At 35.0% G+C, this 24,534-nt stretch overlaps 5 protein-coding genes across 6 annotated transcripts in view; 3 read left to right on the forward strand and 2 right to left on the reverse strand.

Annotated features, from left to right (window-relative positions):
* The first annotated feature begins 456 nt into the window (after window positions 1–456).
* On the forward strand, window positions 457–4,438 carry LOC114360231 (kelch-like protein 12). Of its 2 annotated transcripts, none has more exons than XM_028314848.1 (4): window positions 457–846; window positions 1,157–1,302; window positions 1,486–2,080; window positions 3,980–4,438. In XM_028314848.1, the coding sequence occupies exons 1-4, from the start codon at window positions 642–644 to the stop codon at window positions 4,285–4,287; spliced, it is 1,254 nt and encodes a 417-aa protein (XP_028170649.1). In that variant the 5' UTR covers window positions 457–641; the 3' UTR covers window positions 4,288–4,438. The 2 variants fall into 2 exon arrangements, with proteins under 2 accessions (XP_028170649.1, XP_028170648.1); XM_028314847.1 differs by lacking the exon at window positions 3,980–4,438 and adding an exon at window positions 2,368–3,500.
* A 76-nt stretch (window positions 4,439–4,514) lies between these two features.
* On the reverse strand, window positions 4,515–20,105 carry LOC114360255 (DEAD-box ATP-dependent RNA helicase 18-like). Its single transcript, XM_028314874.1, has 18 exons — window positions 19,388–20,105; window positions 18,992–19,141; window positions 18,258–18,422; window positions 17,995–18,133; window positions 17,394–17,556; window positions 16,767–16,919; window positions 15,910–16,077; window positions 15,188–15,365; window positions 14,877–14,901; window positions 7,140–7,414; window positions 6,910–7,062; window positions 6,442–6,603; window positions 6,215–6,356; window positions 5,935–6,097; window positions 5,692–5,844; window positions 5,416–5,583; window positions 5,089–5,263; window positions 4,515–4,717 (listed from the first exon to the last, which is right to left on the reverse strand). The coding sequence occupies exons 1-18, from the start codon at window positions 19,635–19,637 to the stop codon at window positions 4,623–4,625; spliced, it is 2,877 nt and encodes a 958-aa protein (XP_028170675.1). The 5' UTR covers window positions 19,638–20,105; the 3' UTR covers window positions 4,515–4,622.
* pit (probable ATP-dependent RNA helicase pitchoune) lies at window positions 8,166–14,627 on the forward strand. Its single transcript, XM_028314845.1, has 11 exons — window positions 8,166–8,341; window positions 8,534–8,596; window positions 8,682–8,816; window positions 9,015–9,275; window positions 9,785–9,934; window positions 10,055–10,219; window positions 10,641–10,782; window positions 11,254–11,413; window positions 12,161–12,313; window positions 13,200–13,370; window positions 14,266–14,627. Exons 1-11 carry the CDS (start codon window positions 8,239–8,241, stop codon window positions 14,593–14,595), a joined length of 1,833 nt encoding a protein of 610 aa, XP_028170646.1. The 5' UTR covers window positions 8,166–8,238; the 3' UTR covers window positions 14,596–14,627.
* Window positions 20,106–20,202: 97 nt separating the features above from the next.
* GCS2beta (glucosidase 2 subunit beta) lies at window positions 20,203–22,341 on the reverse strand. Its single transcript, XM_028314846.1, has one exon. The coding sequence runs from the start codon at window positions 22,225–22,227 to the stop codon at window positions 20,662–20,664; it is 1,566 nt and encodes a 521-aa protein (XP_028170647.1). The 5' UTR covers window positions 22,228–22,341; the 3' UTR covers window positions 20,203–20,661.
* A 332-nt stretch (window positions 22,342–22,673) lies between these two features.
* Window positions 22,674–24,534, forward strand: part of LOC114360256 (probable phytanoyl-CoA dioxygenase) — a 12,365-nt gene continuing 10,504 nt past the window's right edge. Inside the window, exon 1 of the mRNA XM_028314876.1 lies at window positions 22,674–22,706. Coding sequence (XP_028170677.1) covers window positions 22,674–22,706 — 33 coding nt within the window. The remainder of the gene's footprint in view (window positions 22,707–24,534) is intronic.

Below are 24,534 nucleotides of genomic sequence, written 5' to 3' on the forward strand. Positions count from 1 at the left end.
ACACCTAAATTAATATAAGGATTAATTTCGTTCCCGCTGCTTAATTTCAGAAATCCTATTAACTTGTCGTTTAAAAGGAAATTTTCAGGAGAGGTAAGTTCGATAAATAGGCCACACAGAGTATTTGAAATAAATTGACCTTTTTAAGAGGCATAGGATATAGGTACCTACGTCTTTGTCGCAGTAGAAAGACACGTTCCAGAAATCGATTCAGTCGCCATCTATTGCCAAAACTTTACTATTGTACACATTATGGTCTGATCTGTTTATTTGTGGTTGTATGGTTAATAAAATAAGAATGGCATTAAGATTCACTTGCGATTTTCACTGTACCCATTTACTAATTTTTTGTTAAGCCTTAACATTTGAACTTCGAGCTATAATGGAGACGGCAAAACGCGTGAATTTTGTTGTAGTGTTGGCAACGATAATTATTTTGGCATTTGAAAAGTGAGTGGCAACACAGGCTACGACGCGCTGCCGCGCACAGCAGCTGTCACGTTTCTATCGCATATTTTGATAAAATATTTCATCAAAATAATACAACGCAAACTTTATTTTTGTGTTTATTTAGTGAAAAATAGTGTAGTTAACAGTAAGTCTAAAATAGCTCTTCAGATGCGATCGAAAAGTGATTAGAAATGGACCAACAATTTTCATTGTCTTGGAATAACTTCCATGGAAACCTCACGAAGGGATTCGCCGGTTTACTGGGTAATGGTGAATTCGTCGACGTGACTATTGCCGTAGAAGGACACCTGTTACAAGCGCACAAAGTAATACTTTCAATATGCTCCCCATATTTCAAGAAGATGTTCCAAATGAATCCGTGTCAACATCCTATTGGTACGTTTATTTACGGTCAGCTGCATGAAGAGACAATTAAAATTTAATGCCGTCATTAAATAACGATCATTCATTGGAAACCTTATACCTTTCTTCTAAAGTTGGGTGTAATTATTTTCTCTAAATTGTTCATTTATTTTAGAAAGTAGTCGTTTTTGTAGGATTGACTACCTCGTTAATTTTGAGTCAATCCATTTATTTTACTTAGCTCATTTTAGTTTTTTTATACTCCATTCATTCTGAGATGATTATAATAGTTATAATTATCGTGACTTTTGAGTCAATACCTAACTCTTTTGTTTTATTACAGTGGTGTTGAGGGATGTGACACATAAAGCCATGCGAGACCTCCTTCAATTCATGTACCATGGGGAAGTCAGTGTTAAGAGAGAGGATCTTACTAGTTTTATAGGCACAGCTGAGGTATTGCAAATCAAGGGGCTGACTAACAAAGAGGTAAGAATCAAAAACTACTGCTTATTTGACAAATCAGCCAAAGCAAGACCATGGGGGAGGCCTTTGCCAGAAGTGGATGTCAAGTGGCTGAAACGATGATCAGCTAAAAGTTTACATATCTTGGGACTGTCATAATTAAATTCTATTTGCCATCAAATAATAATTAACATGTTATACTTTCAGACTGAAGATGATCCTGAGAAAGAACAAGAGTTTTCCAAACACAACATAGAAAACCACAATGGCTCTCCTGATGGGAATTCAAGTGTGTCAGACATAGTTGATACCACCATTGATGATGTCACACCTAATAATGAACTAGATCTTTTAAAACAAAGGCAATTCATTGAAAAGTTGCAAAGACTTAGTAATCTAAAAAGAAAATCTGAAGAATTCCTCCAAAAAAGCTACTATGCTGACTTAATAAACCCTGAAAAAAGGTCTAAGACCAAAGACAAACCGTATTCTAAACAAAACAACCATATGGCTCAAAGCTATGAGAATTTAAAAAGCTTATATGAAGAAAAGGCATTAGATGTTTCAAATGCATATAATTCTCACATTCAAAATGCTTGTAATAATGCAGAGAAAGATTTGAATGACAAAGCTAAAAATCAGACTCCATTTGAAAATAATATAGAATTGAAAACGGAAAGTGATGATATGGACATAATAGTAACAGATCCTGCAGTTTGCACCACTCCAAAGTCTTATGATGGGTCTAGAGATGGAAAGAAAGACTTGTCAATACCTTTGGATTACCACTCACCTCAAGATAGTAAGTTTCTTTTCTTAATATTTTCTTCTCTATGTATAAAGTATACTTTTTAACTTTCTAGTCTCCTTTGTTACTTTGCTTGTCAATGCTTATTCATTTACCATTTACACAATAAGATTGTATATTGTGTTGAAAATGCAATCATTTATATCATCAATATTTATTTTCTTTTGCAAAGCCTTCATTGTGAAAACACGATGGCATTTTCAACATCATCGATCTTATAAAAAAAAACTGTTGTTTGTTTGTAACTTCACCTATACTGAAAATGCCCATCGTGATTTCAGATTGTACCAGCTTAAACTCATTGTTTAACGACCTAAAAAACTTAGTGAACGGTAAAGTGACTAACACCACGTTGAGAAATAACACAAATGAAGAACACCCACGGACTACAATGGAGCATCGACTTGTGACGATTCCACAAAAAGAAGACGGAAAAAAGAAATATCCACAACGGTCGTGCAGACTCTGCTGGAAAATAGGGAAGAGAAGGGACACAAGATTTATGTGTAACGCTTGTGAAATGCCCTTTTGCAAATCTCCATGTTTTGAAATACACTTCAATGATGTACTAAAAGTATCTCAACTCCAGGGTGACTACTATGCAACATAATATCAAACTAAATCAAAATACATATAATTCATATTCACTAAGGAACTTTATAGTTAAGATTTAATATAATATTCATATTTTTATCAAAAAGTATCTCTTTAGCTTAGCAAAGCCAGCAGTTTTGAGCTGTAAAAACTAAAAGGATCATAGATTCCAGAGAACATGGGGACCAAATTCCTGTATATTGCAAAATGCTATCTATTGTTAATAATAACCTTTTAAATACTCTATATTGTTAGATAAGGCTGTTCTGTATGAAATCATAAAGCACAATAAGTTAAGTAAACTACTGTGATAGCGGTAATCTGCTCTCAAGTGCCAATTAAAAGTCGAACAAATTATAGTAGAAGTATATCACTTTCGGTCTGTGCCATCAAACTATACCATAAAAATCAAGACTTGTTGCTCATATTCTAGTCTATTTATTGTATTAGTATTAGATTTGATTTTATAGGATCACTTACATTTTTGGTATATGCAAAAAAAAACTGCAATGACTTAAAATTAAACTTTATAATACTTTAATAATATGCGTGTCCAACATGCTCATGGATGGATTGCAGAAAAATATTTTTCTAATCTATGTAAAATTATGAGACATTTTCATTATAAATGATTTCTTAAATTTTAATGATCTCTGAGTGACTGTAGAATAAGTACTATATTTTAAGATTAAGTATACAGTGAGAGATTGCATTCCGAAAACTATAGCATATCATTTGGTCTTTATTGGAAAATATTTCTATGATAATGCGCATAGTGTAGCTCATTAGGGAACTAAATTATATTAAAACTTACAAAAAATCTAACTGTACAAAGAGATAAGAAAGAAAAAAAGCTTTAAAACAAGATGTTAATCAGTTATAACATTTTAGTTGAGTAAAAGAAAAAAAACTTATTAACAGCAACCTATGAGATTACCTACAGTGTATTTTGAAAATTAAGGAAATCGGAATGACTCTTATTAACGACATTTATTCAAAACTAAAGCTATTTTTTGCTAAAAAGACATTTTTATAACTTGTATTGTGTATTTTATATGAAACTTTTATAGTCACTTTTTGGCTTTGTATTTTAAACTTGTGTGAATTTATAAGTGTGGCTTTGATCTATTTTACGTAAATGTATTTTTATACTTGTATTATTTAATAAAATAACATGAAATTTACAGCTTGTCTACTTTATTTTATCCTTGGATTTTAATAGGTGCAATAGTATTTCTATTGTTAAGTTCTTGTAACTTTATTTTTTATAATATAACTCATTCATACTTTTGTTTGCAGGTGCACTCTCCCTAGTTATGAATGGGTCGTGCGAAAACCAGCAGTTGCCAGTGCGTTACAAATATATTTACAGTAGGAAAGGGCACAAACAATTGGTCCATATGAACTTTGTGTACACCAAACACTCAACCACTCACGGGAAAACATCTTGGAGATGTGTTCAGTACTTTTCGCTCAACCGATGTCCCGCCACTGTGGAAACCATTGATGCAATGATATACGCCGTGAACCACCAACACAATCACGAAGATTGTTACGAGAAACTCGTTAGAAACAACATTTATGAAATGAATGTTTCCCCTAAGTAATGAAGTATTATTTTAAACTAGATTATACATACAACAAATTGTAAAGTTCCTATATTTATTTTGAATAAGGTTGCTCTCATTTGATTATAATTAATTCTGAGAACAGATTTAGTGTAGGTGTACAGTATACATTTTAATGATTCCTATGAAAATAACCCTATAAAATTCATCTAGTCAGAAGATATTTTATTTATATTAACTTCTAGTTTTATTATTGCGCGTTATTATTATACTAAAAACTATATGCTGTAATCAACAATAAAACAATCTGATTTGTATTATTTTGTAGTATATTTACAATTTAATTTACCAATATTATAAAAATAAAATTATATTCATGATTTTATGCGTTTATTACTGTCTTCAGTTTTTGCAGCTAGCATTGCAGCCATCCTTTTTCTAGGTCGATGCTTTTTGCTAAATCCAGTATCTGAAAAAAAAAAGTGTTTTGAGCTTGAAGACGGCAGTTATCACACTGCGCCGCGGTACGCGGGACGACAGATTTAATCATTGTATGCAAGTACCTCAGTGTGTATAGAAAACGCGCGGCACAACACACTGACAACGCGTCTGCGCGCGGGAATATTTATATGAAATCACACGAATCGCGGCGCAGTGTGATAACCGCCTAACTTTTGCATTATATTTTTAGAACCTTCGCTAAAATCTCTGAACGTCAGTTAAAATATTGATCGAAAGAGACGCGTGCGTCGGTGCGTGCGCCCGCGCGAGTCATACCATAGTCAGAACCGTACCCTTTGATAGAATAGGCGATGATTAGTGCTCATTGAAATTACTTACAGATGTCAACTTCTGGTGCCTTTTTTAAACCAAACGATTTGGCTACTTTATTCATGTCCATTGAAATAACGTTGAAGATGTGCTTCAACTTTCTGACTTCTAGTGCTCTGATATAGCCCTCAAAAGCTTCCTCTGCCATTTTATGAAGTTCTGGATCTTGCATTGCTGCATCTAACTGTAAATTAATATTTTGTTAATACTTTATAATATGTTGCAAATAAAAGATATAGACAGCGTTAGCACCGTGGCCTTCTCATAAACATCGCTCAAGCTCGTAATGCCTACGCCTTAAATAATTATTTTCTTAAGTATACAAGTAGGTATTACCTTGGGTTGTAAATTGTGATATTTATCCCAACTTTCGTATTTGTCTAAATAAATCTTGGCCTCTTTTAGATGATCTATAAATCCATTTTCTTCTGGCCTCAGTAGTAATACAGCATTTCCCACTGTCCCTAAACCTCTGGCTGTTCTGCCTACTCTATGTATGTATTCCTGAAAAATAACAGGTATACCTAGTATAAAAAATATGATTTATAAACCATAGTCCAATATTGATTTATGCTCTGAAGAAAAAGAGTTGTTTTTGCAAATTAAACTTACATTGGTGTCAGAAGGTGGATCAAACTGTACTATCCAATCCACAGCCGGTATATCCAATCCTCTAGCTGCCAAATCTGTGCAAAACAATGCTATTTTTTCAGCATTATAAAAATTCCTCATAGTGGCTGATCTATCTATCTGACTCATTTTCCCCTATGAAAATTAATTTAGTAACATTTGAGAATTTCTGTAATTTACAAAATAATAAAAGGGAAATGCAGCAGGGTTTTAATAGGTACTTACATGAATGCATAGCACTGAAGCATTGCAATGTCTGGTAAAGAATTCATAATGAAATACAACAGATTTGCAACTTGAAAAGAATACCATTACTTTTTGGTTCTGGGTTTTCTTCAACATTTTGTGCAACCACCACATTCTGTACTCAGTTTCACATACCATGTACCTAAAAAGATAAGATAATATTAGTTTATTTTACCTATAAACATAAAACAAGAGTTTGCAGAAAGTCAAAGATGGTTTCGGTACCAAACTCAATATTGATTGTACCCTTTATTCTTACCCTTGTTTCAATCCATCCACCGTAGCTTTGATGTTATCTTCACTAGTGTTTATCTCCCGAAAATCATCTTTCATTGCAGATTTGATCAAAGCCTCTGTCCTCTCTGATAAGGTGGCACTGAACAACATTGTTTGCCTATTTTCTATATAAAAAAGTTGGATTTAGTATAAACTTTACAGTAACATATGTGCAAGTTAAACATTGACTTCTTTTTCATCCGTACTTACTTGGAAGACGGTTAACTATTTGTTTTAGGTCTTCTTCAAACCCGTATTGAAATATTTTATCAGCTTCATCTAACACCAGGCAGTTTACATTTCTATAATCAAACTCTTTAGTTCTCATGTGGTCAAATAGTCTGCCTGGTGTAGCTACTACTATATGCACACCTGGAAAACAAAATTAATAATTAGATAGGTAACAAGTACAGTTGTTGCAATTCATGAAGGCGAGTGAGCTTTACATGTGTGGTGGCTCAACTGTTCGTTTTTCAAGTTTTGATAGACATTATTACACCATCATTATGTGCATGTACACGCACACACACCTAAAGATCACTCGTCTTTCACTATGCGAAACCAATAATATATTTGATTCTACAATAATTGGATAGCTAAGCATTTCTAATTTAATTATCTTACATTAACATAAACCCAGTGTGTGTGATATTTGTACTGAATAAAACTAAATTATACCTTTTGAAAGCTCCATGCTCTGTTTCTTTTTATTTTCTCCACCAATGACTAAGCTAGATGTTATACACCCATGAAAGGAAATAATATCTTGCAAAACTGTGTATGTCTGTATTGCCAACTCTCTGGTAGGTGATATGATAATACATAAAGTACCTGGAAATTCAAATGAAATCATTAGTATAAACAATAGGGATTAAAAACTACTTTTAAGCAATAAGTATGAACATTACCAGTTGACTCATTTGGCTCAGATTTAACCACTGTTTCAACAACAGGTATCAAGAAAGCTAATGTTTTTCCTGATCCAGTCTTTGCTGTGGCAACTATATCGTCTCCATCTAAAGCTCTAGGCAAAACAGCAGATTGAATTTCAGTCATGTATTTGAATCCCATGTTTTTAATTGCTTTCATACTTGGCGGTGAACATTTTTCTTTCAGACTTTTGAACTTAAGTTTTGGATCTCTTTCTTGACCCTCCATGATTATGTACAAATTATTATAGTAATATTATTAAATCAGCCGACAAAGGCACACAATTAATGTTCACATTCTAAAAATAGAACTTGTTTTTAAGAATTTTTACATTCAATCACATGTGAGCNCCATAGAATTTAAAAAATTGAGAAAAATTTAACAAATGTCATAATTGTCATTTATGACATAAGTAGAGATGTATACAAACCTCTAAAATATCGATAAATTTTATTAGAGAAGGTTGTTTATTCTTCTTCTTTTTTTCTGATGTTGGCAATTTGAGTTGTTATCACTTTGTGTTAAAATGTTACCCCCTTACTAATAAAAAGTTACACGGTTGTTGATCACTGTTTTAAAATGACATTTCCATACTAAACGTCACTTTAAAACACTGATCAACGAGCGTGTAAGTTTTATTAGTAAGGGGGATAGTCTTTATCTTTTGACATTTTTGAAACCTTCTTTATTTAACCCAAGTCCCATCCCACTTGGTCCCATTTTGTAACTCGTCTCACTTAAAACACTTAAAACTTGAAAATGGCACAAATCATATCGGCCTCGACGTGTATTAAGAGTAATATTAAATATACATTTAATGACATAATATGGCTTGTGTAGCCGCTTACATTGAAACCACAAAATAAGACAGGAGATATACTCAAAAAAAAATCGATTACATGCATGAGAATCGTGTCTGTGTAAATTGTGGCAAATGCACAATCCGTACGTACGTGCCAAAAAAAAAGTTCACTGACAGTGACCAATGACCATCTGTGTGTGACAGTGACAAGCTCCACTCAACACGTGTTGTGCGGATTTTCCGTTTGTTTTTTGTGTAATTCATACAAAATAGAAATGCCTACTCCAGATAAAATACTAATGCGAAAAATTAAGAAACGTGAGAAAAAGAAACTCCTACTGATTAATAAATCCAGTGAAGAAACTAACAATACGTCAGGTGAGCTACTACCTTTTCTAACCTCCCAACTCTGGTGTTAGCAAAATTACCACGTTTTATTTTTTATAAAGTTATGGTGAATATAATAATTATAATACAATGGATCAATATATGCAGTCAACAAAGGTATCCTTGTTTTTGGTACATGAAATAAATACAAAATCTATGTAGGTATGGTTTATTTACTTTCAGAACACAAGCCTGAAGCGAAAAAGAGGCCTTTAGAAAATGAAAATAGTGAGACGGTAACTAAAAGTGAGTTATTTACATACATATTTGGGACATTCATGGTTAATTAACCTTTTTAGCAATAATAACAACTGAGTACATTGTTTTCTAGAAAAAAAGAAGAAGAAGCCAAAGGTGAAAGAAGAACCAGTGGAAATAAAAGAAGAAGCGTCAGAAGCTGAAGAAACTAACGTCTCGGACAATGAAGAAAACAACACACGGAATGAAACAGAAACCAGTGATCAATGTAAGTTTTGCTGGCAAAATATTTTAAATGAAACATTCTAACCTTATTTTTAACCTATTTCAAGCAAATAACTTATTTGTATGATCTCAAAGACAGTTAAACAGGTCAGATTACTTTTTTCTGATTATTATTATGCAGAATAGCGCAGAAATTTTACCGCAATGTAGCTAGTTAAATAAAAGCAAAATTTTTTTACAGTACCTGGCTCCAGTTTGTGTCTTGGAATTCTCTCCGATCAAAAATTCTCAGCGCTGGATGGAAAAGTGTGTGAAGCAACCCTCATGGGCATAAAGGATATGGGATTCACAACCATGACGGAAATCCAAGCTAAAGCCATACCTCCGCTGCTAGAAGGCCGAGATCTGGTGGGAGCCGCCAAGACAGGGTCAGGAAAGACCTTGGCATTTCTTATACCGGCCATTGAACTCATCTACAAATTGAAGTTCAAACCAAGGAATGGTATGTAGATGAATTTACTCTCTTTTCAATAAAATTAAATTTAAAAGAATAATATTCTAAAGAGAACTAAGTTTATTTTTAAGATCATTTAATTTTTGTACTAATGGTCTTTTTCTGATTCATTCATCTGGTTTTCAAAACAATTTAATAAATAAATGCCACTGTAGTCTGCTAGAAATTAGTTAAAATCTACCTGTTTTAATTCATTTTTAAATAATTAACAAAGTTTGTAAAATGGATTAGATACCAAAATATGAATATAAACATCCTATATTATGATGACAAAAGGCGAATGTGAAAGCTGAACTCCATACATCCAATTCGCTTCAGAATCCACAACTGACTGAGTCTCCGGCATTTGCTGTTGAGGCACTTCAGTTGTTGATTCCGAATATTCACTGGGTTATGTCAAGAGTCGCTTTATGAACACAGAATGGATATCTGATATTGTTAGTTTTAGTTCAACGTCTCTCTTGTCATGACAAGATTATAACGTAAGCTGTTTTCAGGGACGGGTGTCATTGTTCTATCACCCACTCGTGAGTTGTCAATGCAGACCTTTGGAGTTTTGATGGAATTAATGAAGTACCACCATCACACTTACGGTTTGGTCATGGGGGGTGCTAATAGAAGTACAGAAGCACAGAAGCTATCTAAAGGTAAATATTTATGAACTGTAGATATTCAAATTGCTGAAAACATTATAGATGATGATATTTCTATGATAAAAGATATGCCTCTAATGGACTAGAACCTATAAACTTTCGTTTTTCTTACAGGTATAAATATACTGGTAGCAACACCTGGACGATTGTTGGATCACCTGCAAAATACTCCAGACTTTTTGTACAAAAACCTTCAATGTTTGGTCATTGATGAAGCTGACAGAATACTAGAGATTGGTTTTGAAGAGGAAGTGAAACAAATTATCAAATTGTTGCCCAGTAAGTATTAATTTTAAATGTTCAAATAAATCTTAAAATAATATTGAGCAGAAGAAGAAACACTTGATTTAGTTGAATTGTGTCTTTNCTGTCTTTTTTGCTAGCTCTTTAGTGGTCCAAAATCCGAACATGGTAGACTACTTGCTAGCGACCCCGCACACTAGACAGATTGCTTGGCCGTGGTAGCCAGTGGCGTAACTCTCCCTCCTGCAAGGTTCCGCCCCCTGAAAATAACCCTAGATACGCCAAGGGCCCCATGCAAAAATATGCGCCATGGGCCTCGGATGGTACATAATACTTACGCCACTGGTAGCCAATCCGGTTTATGACCACTTGGCTGCTTAGTGCGCTTACACGCAGGATGTAATGGTGTGCTCGACCATAAACTTACTATGACGTCATATCCTTTTATTTTTTTTAGAGCGGCGTCAAACAATGATGTTCAGTGCTACGCAAACGAAAAAAATCGAAGCACTCACAGCTTTGGCGGTCAAACAAGAGCCTATCTACGTTGGCGTTGATGATCACAAAGAGCAAGCTACAGTGGAGTCTTTGGAACAAGGGTAAATGTCAAACTATAGCCACAAACAACATAAAAAAAGTAAACTATTAAGAAATGTTATTAAGCAATATTGGCAAATTTTTCTATTGGATTATGAGGTCTATTTCATTTGAAGAAGGTTTTTAATCAAGTGAATAAATTATTAGTCTATTTATTGTGGTGTGTTGAAGTTCCATGACCTTTCGTTCGTTTCAGCCAAATGACGTCCAGAGCTGGACAAAGGCCTCCCCCAAGTTTCTCCACAATGAACGGTCCTGCGCTGCCTGCATTCAGGCTCTTCCCGCGACCTTCATCAGATCGTCGGTCCACCTAGTAGGAGGCCTGCCCACGATACGTTCTCCAGTCCGTGGTCGCCACTCGAGACCACTTTTACAACTTACCTTTTAGAAAATGTTCTTACAAACCTGATAAAAAGTCACCTTGAACACTTGTTGGTGAAGTGCTGTTATTTATCAACATAATTTTATTACAGGTACATCGTGTGCCCTTCCGAAAAGCGTATGATGGTGTTGTTTACATTCTTGAAGAAAAATAGAAAGAAGAAGGTGATGGTATTCTTCTCCACGTGTATGTCAGTCAAATACCACCATGAGCTATTCAACTACATTGATCTGCCAGTCATGTCAATACATGTAAGTTAAAAATATGTCTTATTTAGTTTTGTTATTCAGACTTGCTACAGAATATAATGATAAGGCTATTTAGAGCATACGTGCGTAGTTAGTGAATGTGAGTTATACCAGGCCTGTTCATCTCCGCGAGTTTACATCGAAAACAAAAAACGCACGATGGACCACCTGCAGGATACTATTCGACAAGGCCTCACATACGAGAGAACATTGACTCACGCACGCGTATTCTTGTGTATGGTGGAAGAAAATAAAGAAAATGGTGTATTAAACTGTGCAGTATTTAACTGCCTAAATAATAATAAAAACACAGAATGTACTTTTTTAAGTTGCCTCAAGACACTGAAAGGTAAATAAGTAGTTAAATTATTGTAAATCATGTATTTCCTCCGCCATTTTCCGCAGTTTGGCACCTCACGTCACATCATTTTACCGAAGTCAGCCCTATAGCTTCGGCGCAGTGTCGATCACTGACGTTTCTCAACAAAATGGTGCTTGACTCTTGAGACAGGCTAAATTACACCATATTGTTAATGACATTGAGCATACATTTTTTTAAATACCTTCGCGAAGTAAAACTTCTGTACGTAGTACTTATTATTATTCTGTGGTTATACTTTATAAAATATGTTAGTTTAAATTATTCTTAGTATCAAGCCCGATGACTAGGTGCATGCTTAATATTACTATTTGTTACGTAGATGACCTTATGCAGTTCATTCTCTGAAATATTGTCTCTTTACTTCTCAGGGAAAACAGCAGCAAACAAAACGGACCACAACATTCTTCCAGTTCTGTAATGCCGAGTCTGGGATACTGTTATGTACCGATGTCGCGGCTAGAGGACTCGATATTCCTGCTGTTGATTGGATTGTCCAGTACGACCCCCCAGATGACCCGAAGGTAGAACATTGAACATATTATCATCGTATCATCTCAGCCAAATGACGTCCACTGCTGGACAAAGGCCTCCCCAAAGGTTATCCACAATGAACGGTCCTGCGCGGCCCGCATCCAGGTTCTTCCCGCGACCTTTACCAGATCGTGGGTCCACGTAGTAGGAGGCCTGCCTACGCTACGTCTTCCAGCCCTTGGTCGCCACTCGAGAATTTTTTTCTGCCCCAACGGCGTGTTTTTCGGCCCTAATAATTTTCATACAAGATTTTAATGACTAAAGTAGAATTTTGTAGCTCAATCAATCTAGGCTAGATATGCATTTTGAAGTAAAGCTATCTAAAGTGCACAACTAGACAAGCTGTTTAAAAAAATGTAAAAGCGAGGGAGCGCAAATCAAGAGTAAAATCACGTAATTAACAAGAATTTTACACACATTAGTTATTTCGCTCGTCATTTTTAATAGAAAGTATGATGACAAAATCTTAGTAAAAGTGCGCGATATAGGCCATTTTCTACTAGCGACCACGCATTCTACACGTAACGATAATCCCATTATTATAACGGATTGAGAACAACGTTCCAAGGTCAGGGATACTCTTGCTTGAATGAAATTTATACACATTTACATGCTGAGAAATTGCTATTACCTAGGAATTGAAGTTCATTCTAATATAAAAAAACAACATTATGTGTTCTTCCTGTATGTTTGCGCCCTTATTGCTAGCACATTTGTATTTGGTGTTATTTAATAGTGCTCTATTTCGATGGTACACGTTAATTTCTGGACACTAGTTCAAGAATGATTGCGTAGATTTGCGATTCCACATAATCGCAAAGTCAATAACCACACAGTCATGCAAAAACTGTTATTGATATGCTAATATTCTTTCAGGAATACATCCATAGAGTGGGCAGAACGGCAAGAGGCCTTGGCACCAGCGGTCACGCACTGCTCTTCCTGCGGCCCGAGGAGCTTGGGTTTCTAAGATACTTGAAGCAGTCCAAGGTTACTCTGAACGAGTTCGAGTTTTCTTGGAACAAGGTCGCCGATATACAGTTGCAGGTTTGTTATATTTTACCTTATTATTATTATCTATCGTATTTTTAAAAAATACTTTATAAACTGCGTCTTAACTTAATAAGGGCCGTCTGATGGGTTACTTTGTAGATTAAGTTTATTTGTTACTGAATCATACAAAACCACTAAATATACTACTGATTTATAGTGTTTGGGTGAAGCATACTGATACGCCATTTCCTGAATCGGACATTTCTAATCACGATAAATATGCACCCAAACTACATATAAAAACATTTCAATGTGTCGAACTTCGACCTTCATGTCAAAGTCGAACTGGATAGATAACCTGTACCAAAATAACAAAATTGCGATATCGAAATTTTAATAAGCATTTAGCGATCATAATGCCTCTGAATTCAGTTTGTTGATATTTAATTTAGTTTTTTTTTATTAAAGTACAATCTAGTGCGCCTAAAAAGCAAAAGAAGAACATTCTTTAAAAAATCAGAGAAGGAATATTATTACCAGTTAAGATAAAGCGAGCATGCCGAATCGATTGTCTTGACCAATTACATACCTGTTGTAAATCATAACAACTACGCATTTTTTTTTATTGAAGTGATTTCACCCGCTTAAAATATGACTCATTCTCTTGCAATTTGTTTTTGCCTCAATTTCATTTGAAGTTTATGTTTATTTGTACCAGATTGGCCAATTCTTAAGTTCACTTTTTCGGAGGAAATATGGTTTATCTTCGCATAACGTGCGTGAGCCTACCGAATCGTATGTCCATTATTATCCTGCAGTTGATAATGTTGACTACCTACTAACCCAAAAAGGTGAATAACAAACATTCATGCAGTTTATGCATTCACAGACTGCACGAACAGATGAACTAATCAGTTTCTTTACTTAAATTCTTTATTATTTGTTACAGCTCGAAAAATTGATTTCACGAAATTACTTCCTGAACCAATCCGCGAAAGAAGCGTTCAAGAGTTATCTACGGGCGTACGACTCGCATCATCTGAAGACAATCTTCGACATCGACACGATAGATCTCGCGAGGGTCTCCAAGTCTTTCGGCTTCACTGTCCCTCCTGCTGTTGAACTCAAAGTGACCAATAAAGGCCCTCCAACCAAAAGGAAAGGAGGCGGCGGTTACGGTTACTTCAAATCCCTCAATGCTCCAGGTGGCCTAAAGAAAGCAAACGAAAAAACAAAAATCTACAGACAAAAAGGCGGTAACAATAAAAGTAGGAGCTGATTTTATTTATAAATAAAATGTATTTTAAATAACAAAATGTTTTATTTATAATTTAACACTTAAAATAATTAACATACTTTGCGGTGTGTATCAAACCGCAATGAATTAAAATTAATTATCAAATGCGCTTACAATGTTACAATCAAATATTATTATCGCAACGGCATTGTATCACAGTGATTTATCATCTTATTGACATTATCTAGAAAAACTCATTTTGCAGATAACCAATTCGTTGACACTCCCAGACGCCGCTTCAAAGTGGATCTGGTTTATCTGGCTTTTGATGTTTCTTTGATGATTTAACTGTACGTAATAGTTAAAGGAAATATTTTGCTAAATCATACTTTCTAATACTACCGCTTTAGCTTACACTTGCGTAAATAATAAAATATTTTATTCCTTCATAACGTAATAGACCTAAAAGTATGTTTCACGGTCACAGTCATGAGACACATTCAAAAGTCGTGACTTAATAATTATGATTTTATTATAATACGGGCCTCAAAGTCCCGTCTTTTCATAATTCTGATTATTACCTGTGACTGTTCCGACTGTTCCTGAAAAAGATTAATATACTAAGAAAGGATACGAAAATCGACGTGCGGTTGCTCCAGAAACCCAAATGCTTTAGCAGCCAGTTTCAAGTCCAGTGTCTTGATATTGAATATATTCTTCATTGGATGCGTTTTGTAACACCGCAGGAAGGATAAGTAAGCTTTTCTTGCTAATGTTTTTACCACTCCGTTTGTTGACACTAAATCTTCAAGCTAAAATAAAATTTATCAATTAATACCTTTTTTCAGTATGAGTAAACCTAAAGAAGTTTTAGTCATTAAAGATTTACGAAAGACTAGGCATAACTAATTACCCCAATAATAAAACAGAGCGTGCACGCTTCAACTAATTATATTAATAACATAGATCGTTATTAGCTATAAATTGTCCCCTTATCTAGCAGGAAGTTTATTGAAATTTTGTGTTCCAAGTGGTTATGAAAACTATTCCAAAACATAAGAGTGGATGCAGATAAAAGGCAGTCTACGATCTATGGAAAAAGTAGCTTATACATAGCTCGTTATTAGCGATAAATTGTCCCCTTATCTAGCAGGAAGTTTATTGAAATTTTGTGTTCCAAGTGGTGAAGAAAACTATTCCAAAACATAAGAGTGGATGCAGATTAAAGGCCGTCTATAATCTATGGAAAAAGTCGCTTAAGTTACCTTATGTAATTTTAAAGAGACTCAATTATTAATATTTGTCAAATTCTAGTGTCACGAATAACACAATTTATACTAATATATAAAATACTACCATTTCTTGAACATCTCCCGGGGGATCGCCAAAACTGTATTTGTCCAAATACACTTTCTCCTCTTTTAGGTAATTTACAAAATCTTCCTCTTCTGGTCTCAGGAGTATAACGGCGTTTCCTTTATTGTTTAGTCCTCTAGCGGTCCTCCCAACTCTGTGGATGTATTCCTAAAAAAGGAAATCATTAATCATCATCAACAGCCCTTTACAGTCCACTGCTGGACTATGAGCCTCCTCCACTACAGTGGAGGGTTTTGCCATAATCTCCACGCTTGGCAGGCGGGTTGGAGATCGCAGTTTAAAAGATTGATGTTTTTCAGAGAGCGCTGCTGCCCATTCTCTGTTTGATGTGTAGTCCCTAAGTCGCCTCTTACGACGCCCGCGGGAAGAGTAGGGGTTGGTGACAAATGTATTCTACTCTGCCGTCACCACACGGCACTAAAAAAGGAAATAAATAAAATAATTAAGAGATATTTTGGAAGTTCCGTATGTGAAAGGAAGCCCAAAAGTCGCACTCTAGAAAGGAGAGAAAATCTATTAGACTATATCGTTATCGTCATCACCTATTTATTTATTTGACCAAAACTGATAGATTGGGGATTTTGCGAAGTAGACCCCCTATGGTGATTGTCGTATTGGCTAACGATACGGTTATCGGAAAAGCTGTTTAGTTCGTAATAAAAAATTGATTACAGATTGGAAAGCCCTAACTGCTAAAGAACGTAATTTTGTGTCTATCCTGGGAATCGAACAGGACCCAGTCGCGAGTCAACTCTAACCACGAAACCATAGAGCAGTCAGAGCAAAAATTAAATCAAATTAGTAAATACGAATGAAAATGAAGTATTCACACATACCTTAGGATCTGTAGGAGGATCGTACTGAACTATCCAGTCTACGCTAGGAATGTCCAGCCCTCTTGCGGCCACGTCCGTGCAAAACAGTGCGCCGTTTTGGGCATCCACAAAACTTTGGTATGCTTCTTTTCTTCGTGCCTGGCTTTGTCTCCCCTGAATAAAAAAATAATTTAAAAAAATGAATATTTTATACAGCGACACCGAGTCCTAAGTATGCAAAGCTTGGAGTAGCCTTTCAAGGCCCAATAGATAATAAATCAATTGTTACGCGGTCATATGCGTCCACTTTGGGATTGATGGGCTAGCAAGGTGCACGGATCGAACTCGTGGAAAGCATAGCAGGCCTGTACACAGTAGTTCATGCATGGATTCTCAAAATAAATGTATTGAGTAAATTTAAAAAATGAGAAGATTTCTGGAGGTAAACAATAATGTCGTTAATTGATGTGTCTACCAGATTAATGCAAAATACTGGTAGTGCATCCTATATCGCATAAGGTGTGTTTCCTTTAAACATGCAAGTTAAAATATTTTATAACAGGTCTCAGATTCAATGATAGATTTATCAGTGTTTAAAAACATTTTAACTGTTATAGGAAGACATAAGGCTGTATAATTAGCTCATACATGTATACTTATCACCGACGCCTTGCAATGCAGGTTGAAAAATTCGTAATGGAAATCAACTGATTTGCATGATGAAAAAAATACCATTGTTTTCATTTTCCTTCCCTTCTTGAGCATCTTATACAACCAGGGTATTCGGCTTTCTACTGGACAAACACAATATCTGTAAGCAAAAATACATGATGAAACGTTTCTTAAATTCAAGAATTGAGAAAGATGTGGATTTTACCACTCCAGTAATTCATTCACTGCCTCAAAACTTCTAGATAAAAAGGGCATTACTTTCGCAATCATGACGTAACTTACTTGGAACACAAAACGTAAGCGTAAGATACACTTTCATGCAGACTTAGATAAAGTTATAGTTTGTTTACTACATAATATTATGATAACATAGATAGGTAGTAGGTAAATATGTTTATACCTACTTTAAGACTGCAAAAAATGTGTTTACATTTATTTTGATGAATAATACAATGTATTTTTCTTTTGATACTCTATAATGAGATCATGTCATAGGTTTATGTTATTGTTTATGTGTTATAGATTCATGAGATTTAAGTTTCATGTAAGTCTGTAGAGATATGGATCTAAAACATACCCTTGTTGAAGACCAGCAACTGTGGATTGTTTTTCATCATTGGTAGAAACAATTATTGGATCATTCTTCATAGCCAACCTTGCTAGGTTTTTCACATTACTATCTATTGTGGCACTAAATAATATTGTTTGTCTTTTACCTAAAACAATTTTATAGTAGATAAGTATTTGAAAATTATTTATGAAAGTTACACATAGTAGGTGTAAAGTTGTCGAAATATTAGATATTTAATGTAATTTTAAGAAGTGATGTATTAAACTTACTTGGAAGCAACTTTATTATTCCTGTAATTTCTTTTTCAAAACCAGCCTCTAACAACTTGTCAGCTTCATCAACAACTAGGCATTTTAGATTGTTGCAGTTAAAGTTTTCAGTATTCTGTAAATGATCCAGTAATCTTCCTGGAGTACTCACTATAATGTTGACACCTACAATTATTTACACCTATACGATTACAACATTCATATCTTTACACACACTAACTAAAGTAAGATTAAAACATCAACTTTTAAAATAGGTATTTTACTGCACATTTACAATGTTATATCATTAAAAATAAACATAGGTCAGTGATATCATTTTGCTTTGTGCATAGGTCATCTCAATCCACCAATCCTCAAACAGAGTAGAAGTATTTGGTTGTACACAGAACTTATATTGTAAGTTTTGTGTTACATACTGACAGGCCCAAAAGTATTTGAAATTAAATAATAAAAATGTAAAATGTTTGTTAGATATTAAATTTTAACACTATTCAGTGTCAAGATAAACAGGCACATTTAATTTCTATAAATTAAATTCTATATTTTGTTTTCCTCTATCTCTTTCTTATTTTGTTCATGTGATTGGACATACCTACCAATTATGTCTTGGGGAATACGCAATTTGTTAAATTTGAATCCATACCAAAGACCTCTTTATATGGGTGGTTGCTTATGTGTTTTATTTTCGTTGTTTATGCAGACGGTCAATGAATGTGTGTTAAATAAATTCTTACCTTTCTTTAAAGACAGGATATCCTTGGCTTTCTTCTCTCCACCAACAATCAAACAACAAGACAAATCAATGTTTGTGAGTACTTTTTTCAGAACTTGGTGAGTCTGTAACGCTAACTCTCTTGTCGGCGATAAAATTATACATCCCACACCTAAAATTACAAACAAATTATTAAGTAGTCAGTTGATAATAACATTGTTTTTCTTGGTGATGTATTTTTGGTTGGACTTTGAATCTTTAAGTTGCGTATCTGTAGGTATACAAACTATGAAAAGCAGTATGCTATGAGGTAAGCAATAAATGTTTACAAGAGTGATTGATAGGAATAGCATAGCATCTTAGATTAATAAAACCATAGCATTAACAATTACGAATTTTAACAGGGAAAGGTTATTACCGTGTTTCCTGGAAAATCCCAGTTTTACGAGTTTATCGATGACTGGGATAAGAAAAGCAAGAGTTTTTCCACTTCCAGTTTTAGCAGCACCAATAATATCCTCGTTTGATAATAAATGTGGCAGAGTTTCGGCTTGAATTCGCGTTGGTTTTTCTAGACCCATATTTTTTAATGCACTCAAAATTCGAATATCAATTTTATTTTTCAGCATCGAAAAGCTGGATTTCGTTAATATTTCTTCAACATTCATTGTTAAAACTTAGAATTTCAGTCGAAATCACGACCAAAACCGTGCTCTGTGTCCAAAACAAAAACACGTGTTTTTGACGTTTGGTTTGACATTTCAAGTTTTTCTGGTCATGGCCAGTTTATCATGGCGTTAGGTGCGATTTTTTTTATCCAATGTGGTTTTAGCGATAAAAATCATGACTGAAATGAATTCAGACCATCTTTTTTTGCTTTCTAAATAGATTTTATTGATGTAGTCTCCTCAGTCTTCACGCATGACAATTGACTTTACGGGATGTTGGTGTTTCCTTCTTCGGCCGATTTTTGGGACGAGGACAAGTTCAATGACCTATCTTTAATTTTTTTTCGAAAAGTCAATGACCGGTTCTTGATTGAGAGGAGAGGAGACCCGACCAAAATAAAATTATGAACTCAAAGCGAAGCAGTTTAATTAATTCCTATTAATTCAAAACTAAACAATTTAATTAGACTTTCTTTCATTATCGGAGATGTTAACATTTTTAAACTCTTACCAACTTTACTTATTGGATTTTTTCATAAAGGGATTCTCTAAATAATAAAAAAAATCAAAACCATTTTATTTATTTATCACTCACAATGTTTTGTTCACTTCTATTAATTAATATCTTGTCTACCAGAACATAAACAGCCTTGCGATAGTTTGAGGAATGTGTGAAAATTAAAATTACAATGCTTATACTTCAGTCTTCTTAACTCCAAAAACACTGGTGATTATAAGATACAAAATATTGCTTTTAAATTTAAAAAAATAACATAGGAAAATAAACTGCCACTTTTAGTAACTTGTAGACCAGACAAAAATTGTTTCACTACAGTAGCATCTACTTACTCTATTATTATGTGAAAATTTCATTACAACAAAACTGATAGTATAAAACTTTCAATTCACATGTACATTATTCTAAATAATGGGTGTATAGAGACAAATGTTTTTCGTGACTGATTTACTTGTAACTTACATGTTAATTCATCACATAGACATGTGACTGTTTGACACAGAATTATTATAGTTCATCGTGAGAATCGTGCTGTCCCGAATTTGATTCATCACATGCAGCAGGTGTGCTAAGGTCAATTTTATATTCACAACGGTAGGGTTCAGTTACTGATAACAATTTGGTCTCCAGTCCACAGTGTACGTTAACTGTAGTCATTCTGTTAGGACCGTTCCAGCAACCCACACCATTTGTGTACTTCATGACTGAGTATTTATTGTCATCTCCGGCCCATTCTCCCCAGTTGCCAAGACCAACTTCTCCACCGCCATTCTTTGATTTCTGGGTTACCTTCTGGAACATACAAAGCCTGTAGACATATTCTTTGTCATCATACTCAAAGCACTGACCGTCAAGTGTGGCAAACTCCTGGTGCAAACCATAATCCTTCTCCAGATTCTCCTTGATGCTCCTGATATTTGACTCTATTTCTCTAACAGTACGTTCAGCATCAGTTAGCTGCCGACGAGCTTCAGTAGCCTCATCAACTAACTTTTGAGTATCATCGTCATACATCCTAGTGGGTTCTTGTGCCAATTCTTGGTCATTGGTTGCCTCAGGCAAGTCTAAATCAAGGTTTTCATCATCAGTTCCTAAATCTTCACCATCTTCCCTGGTTAGATCTTCAGCATCTGCTTCATGGTCTGCATCATCCTCATCTTGACCAGGTTTGAACATGCCTTGTTCCATCATCAGCAAAGGTTTAAGTAAAGGCCATGTAGTGGCAACAAATATATCCTTGTCAACACTCTCATTTTCCCCAAAGAAGTATTGCACCTCATCTTCATCAACTTCCCCATCCTTATTCTTATCAAAAGCATTAACAACTTTAATTTCATCCACAGTCAACATACCATCACTGTCAGAATCATACCTATCAAAGTATTCAGATGATTCTTTCATCACTTCCACTCTTTCTTGTTCTGCTTTCTTTTGCCTCTCTTGTTCATCTGCCTCTCTGTATACTTTGAGGGCCTCATTTTCTTTGGCTTCTAGCTCATTCTTGAGAGCCTCTTTCTCAGCCTTAATTTTCTCGGCTTCAGCTTTATCTTTTTCTAGTTGTGACAATTGCTCTGCCATTTCACTTCGTTTTTGGTTCCCTTTTTCTATTAGATCTACTTTTAGTTGGCTGCCTGCTTTATGTAGTTCTGCTAGCCTTTGGGCTTCTGCTCTGGCTTCTTTGCCAAGTTCTTCGCACGTGTTGGAGCAGGCGCCTGGTTCGGCGTACTCGTCGGTGCCGTCGCAACAGTCGCAGACTCCATCGTTGACCCGAGAACTTGGAATGTTCTGGGACATATACCCGGCGTTTGTACAATGGAAAAATCCGTTTAGACACGCCGATGTACCCGGTTCATCACTGCCGTCAAAACAGTCACAGTAATCATCGTTAACATAACTGAAAGGTATCTTAACTGTACCATCGAAACAAGTGAAATCTTTTGTCGGTGAATATAGCGACGCTTTAGATAAAGAAACTCCTCGAGGTCTCGGCACATCAGACTGTGCTATTATAACAAAGGAACTAAGTATTAACGTAAACGATTGAAGCTTCATGATCCATGATGAATATACCATGATTTACAACGTTATTCTAAACACCGGTCACTGGCAAAACTAGAGCAATGATAAAATACAGAACGTGTAGTAGTCGTAGAAGATAAAAGTGACAACTTGACAAATTATTTGACAGCGCTGACGTTTACCAATACCCTTGAACCACAGATTAAATGATGTTTCTAACTATTTTACCGCATGTCACTCACTGCTAATGCCAAAGATAGTAATTATTTATAGATAGATAATTAATATGTTAACATGTTGACTTCCACTTCTATTTTCGTTTTACCAGTGGCACCCCCCTGCTTATTATAGTTCCAAAATACTGAACTGCCCCACCCGTGACATTGACAGAGGGGCGCCACCGTCAATACGGGATCGCTGGTTCCGATTTTTGCCATGTTGAAAACTTTATAGTTGAACGATCGTGGCGCCCCCTTGTCAATGAGTCATCTATATACAGGATGTTTGGTGGAAGTGGTTCACAATGTGTTCAAGTATTTGTCGAAGAGAATTAATAAGGGTTCGGACAATATTTTCATTGAATAATTTTTCCGACAAGGGTGTCAAATTGACTGACATGTTTATCGTATAGTACAGTCCACTATGAAAATTAGCTGTGGTTTGTTTCAACTACCTATTTTAAAGTTTTTTGTCACTTTCTAAGTGTTGAATTTTATGGAATTGGGAAAGAAGTACCGAGTTTGTAGCGTTCATGAGCAGACATTGCAGTTGAATATTCAAGTTCTGAATTTGATTATTGATGAATAATAAAAAAAAACCTACTAGCTCGATTGATGTTTTCATTTAATTTATTTAAACCAGGTTACCTATAATAATATTTTTTTGTTAATTCATGAAAATATCAAATTAGCCCGTAATCCTGAATCCTGATACATAAAGTTAGCCTATTAATTTAACACAGGTACGACTGTACTCAGTGTTGCACTATCAAATGCAATTGACGCGCCTCTATGCCAGGGTTTTTATGTTCCTGGTCAGGCTAATGTAAATAGAGTTATAACTGGACAAATTTTACATGAAATGTTTAACAGAAATCAGTTAAAAGACACACACATGGAATACCAATAAGGTTGCGGGGGGAGAGCTACCTATTATAAACTAGCGGCCGCCCGCGACTTCGTTCGCGTGGACCTCGTTTTACCCCCGTTAGATATGATGTTTTACCTCGTTTTACCCATGTTGATACATCTATCACGCCATCGCGTTTCACGGCTTCCCCCGAATGAATATTTACGAACGTCATACCGTAGTTTGTCCAGTGCTGTAGATTTTAACCAATTACGATAAATGGCGCTTTTTAGACACGTCTTATTTATTTATTGAAAGAAGAACGGTCATCTGTGACCCAGACCCGACAGAAACGAGACATAGTACATCAGTTTTTTGTCATGTCTTAATTAGTTAAATTATATATTTTTTATATTCGAAATCTATGTATTGGTGATAAATAGGCATTTTATATTAGTTTTTGTATAACGCCTGAACAAAAACAAAGGGTAATATTTTGGTGTTATACATAGATTTCGAATATAAAAAATATATAATTTAACTAATTAAGACATGACAAAAAAACTGAGGTATGTCTCGTTTCTGTCGGGTCTGGGTTTTTTTTTGTATGGGGCGTGCGTGACCGTTNTTACCTCTATTCGTTTTCTATTTATGGTTTTATTTTTAAAATAATCGATTTGAGATTCTGAATCTTTTACTAAACTAAAGTTCAGAAATAACTTGAGGGCTTTTAACGGATGAAATTTTTATATTGCGTCTTATTTGGTTACTATGTTAAAAAATGTGGAAAAAATCGCCCATGACGGCTTGGACAATCTCAATCAGTCGCGCGGTGGCGCTTACGGAGGACGGACGCGTGTCAGTTTTTTGGCCGTGACAGTTCGCGATTTGTTAATATTTTTGACAATGATGACTTTGATGAGTCACAGTATAATAATATCAGTGTTACTGGAGAAAGCTAAAACTTTTGATAATGAAGAATTTTATTATGAATTTTGTCTATCTATTGAAATTTAAATCGTTGGCATCCTTTTAAACTAAGACTCTACTCATGATATAGTACATTCCTCAAAAATGAGGAGACAAAACCAATGAGTTAAAATTACATTTTAATCGTACCTACATACAATCGTCTTACACTCTTTAGAAGAGCACACTGACACAAATAAATAATAAAAAATTAGGTCAGTGGGTCAAATATAGGGGCAGCTGCACGTCACTGAAAGACGATTCTGTTTACTCGGCATCTGGGCTAGAGAACATGAATCCTTGCTTACAGATGCAGATGTAAAT

The sequence above is a fragment of the Ostrinia furnacalis genome, unplaced genomic scaffold, assembly GCF_004193835.3.
Source record: "Ostrinia furnacalis isolate ACB-3 unplaced genomic scaffold, ASM419383v2 OfSCF4915, whole genome shotgun sequence".
In the NCBI taxonomy this organism is placed as follows: Eukaryota; Metazoa; Arthropoda; class Insecta; order Lepidoptera; family Crambidae; genus Ostrinia; species Ostrinia furnacalis.

What these genes read in the sequence shown, in the direction of transcription:
- pit (XM_028314845.1), top strand. Translation starts at nt 8,239, where the DNA reads ATGCCTACTCCAGATAAAATACTAATGCGAAAAATTAAGAAACGTGAG. An exon ending in AGAAACTAACAATACGTCAG is followed by an intron (nt 8,342 to 8,533) that starts GTGAGCTACTAC and finishes ATTTACTTTCAG; the next exon opens with AACACAAGCCTGAAGCGAAA. An exon ending in TAGTGAGACGGTAACTAAAA is followed by an intron (nt 8,597 to 8,681) that starts GTGAGTTATTTA and finishes ATTGTTTTCTAG; the next exon opens with AAAAAAAGAAGAAGAAGCCA.
- GCS2beta (XM_028314846.1), bottom strand. Translation starts at nt 22,227, where the DNA reads ATGGTATATTCATCATGGATCATGAAGCTTCAATCGTTTACGTTAATA.
- LOC114360231 (XM_028314847.1), top strand. Translation starts at nt 642, where the DNA reads ATGGACCAACAATTTTCATTGTCTTGGAATAACTTCCATGGAAACCTC. An exon ending in TCCGTGTCAACATCCTATTG is followed by an intron (nt 847 to 1,156) that starts GTACGTTTATTT and finishes GTTTTATTACAG; the next exon opens with TGGTGTTGAGGGATGTGACA. An exon ending in TTACCACTCACCTCAAGATA is followed by an intron (nt 2,081 to 2,367) that starts GTAAGTTTCTTT and finishes TCGTGATTTCAG; the next exon opens with ATTGTACCAGCTTAAACTCA.
- LOC114360255 (XM_028314874.1), bottom strand. Translation starts at nt 19,637, where the DNA reads ATGAATGTTGAAGAAATATTAACGAAATCCAGCTTTTCGATGCTGAAA. An exon ending in CGGGAGATGTTCAAGAAATG is followed by an intron (nt 15,366 to 15,909) that starts GTAGTATTTTAT and finishes ATTTTATTTTAG; the next exon opens with CTTGAAGATTTAGTGTCAAC. An exon ending in ATCCACCTTCTGACACCAAT is followed by an intron (nt 5,584 to 5,691) that starts GTAAGTTTAATT and finishes GTTATTTTTCAG; the next exon opens with GAATACATACATAGAGTAGG.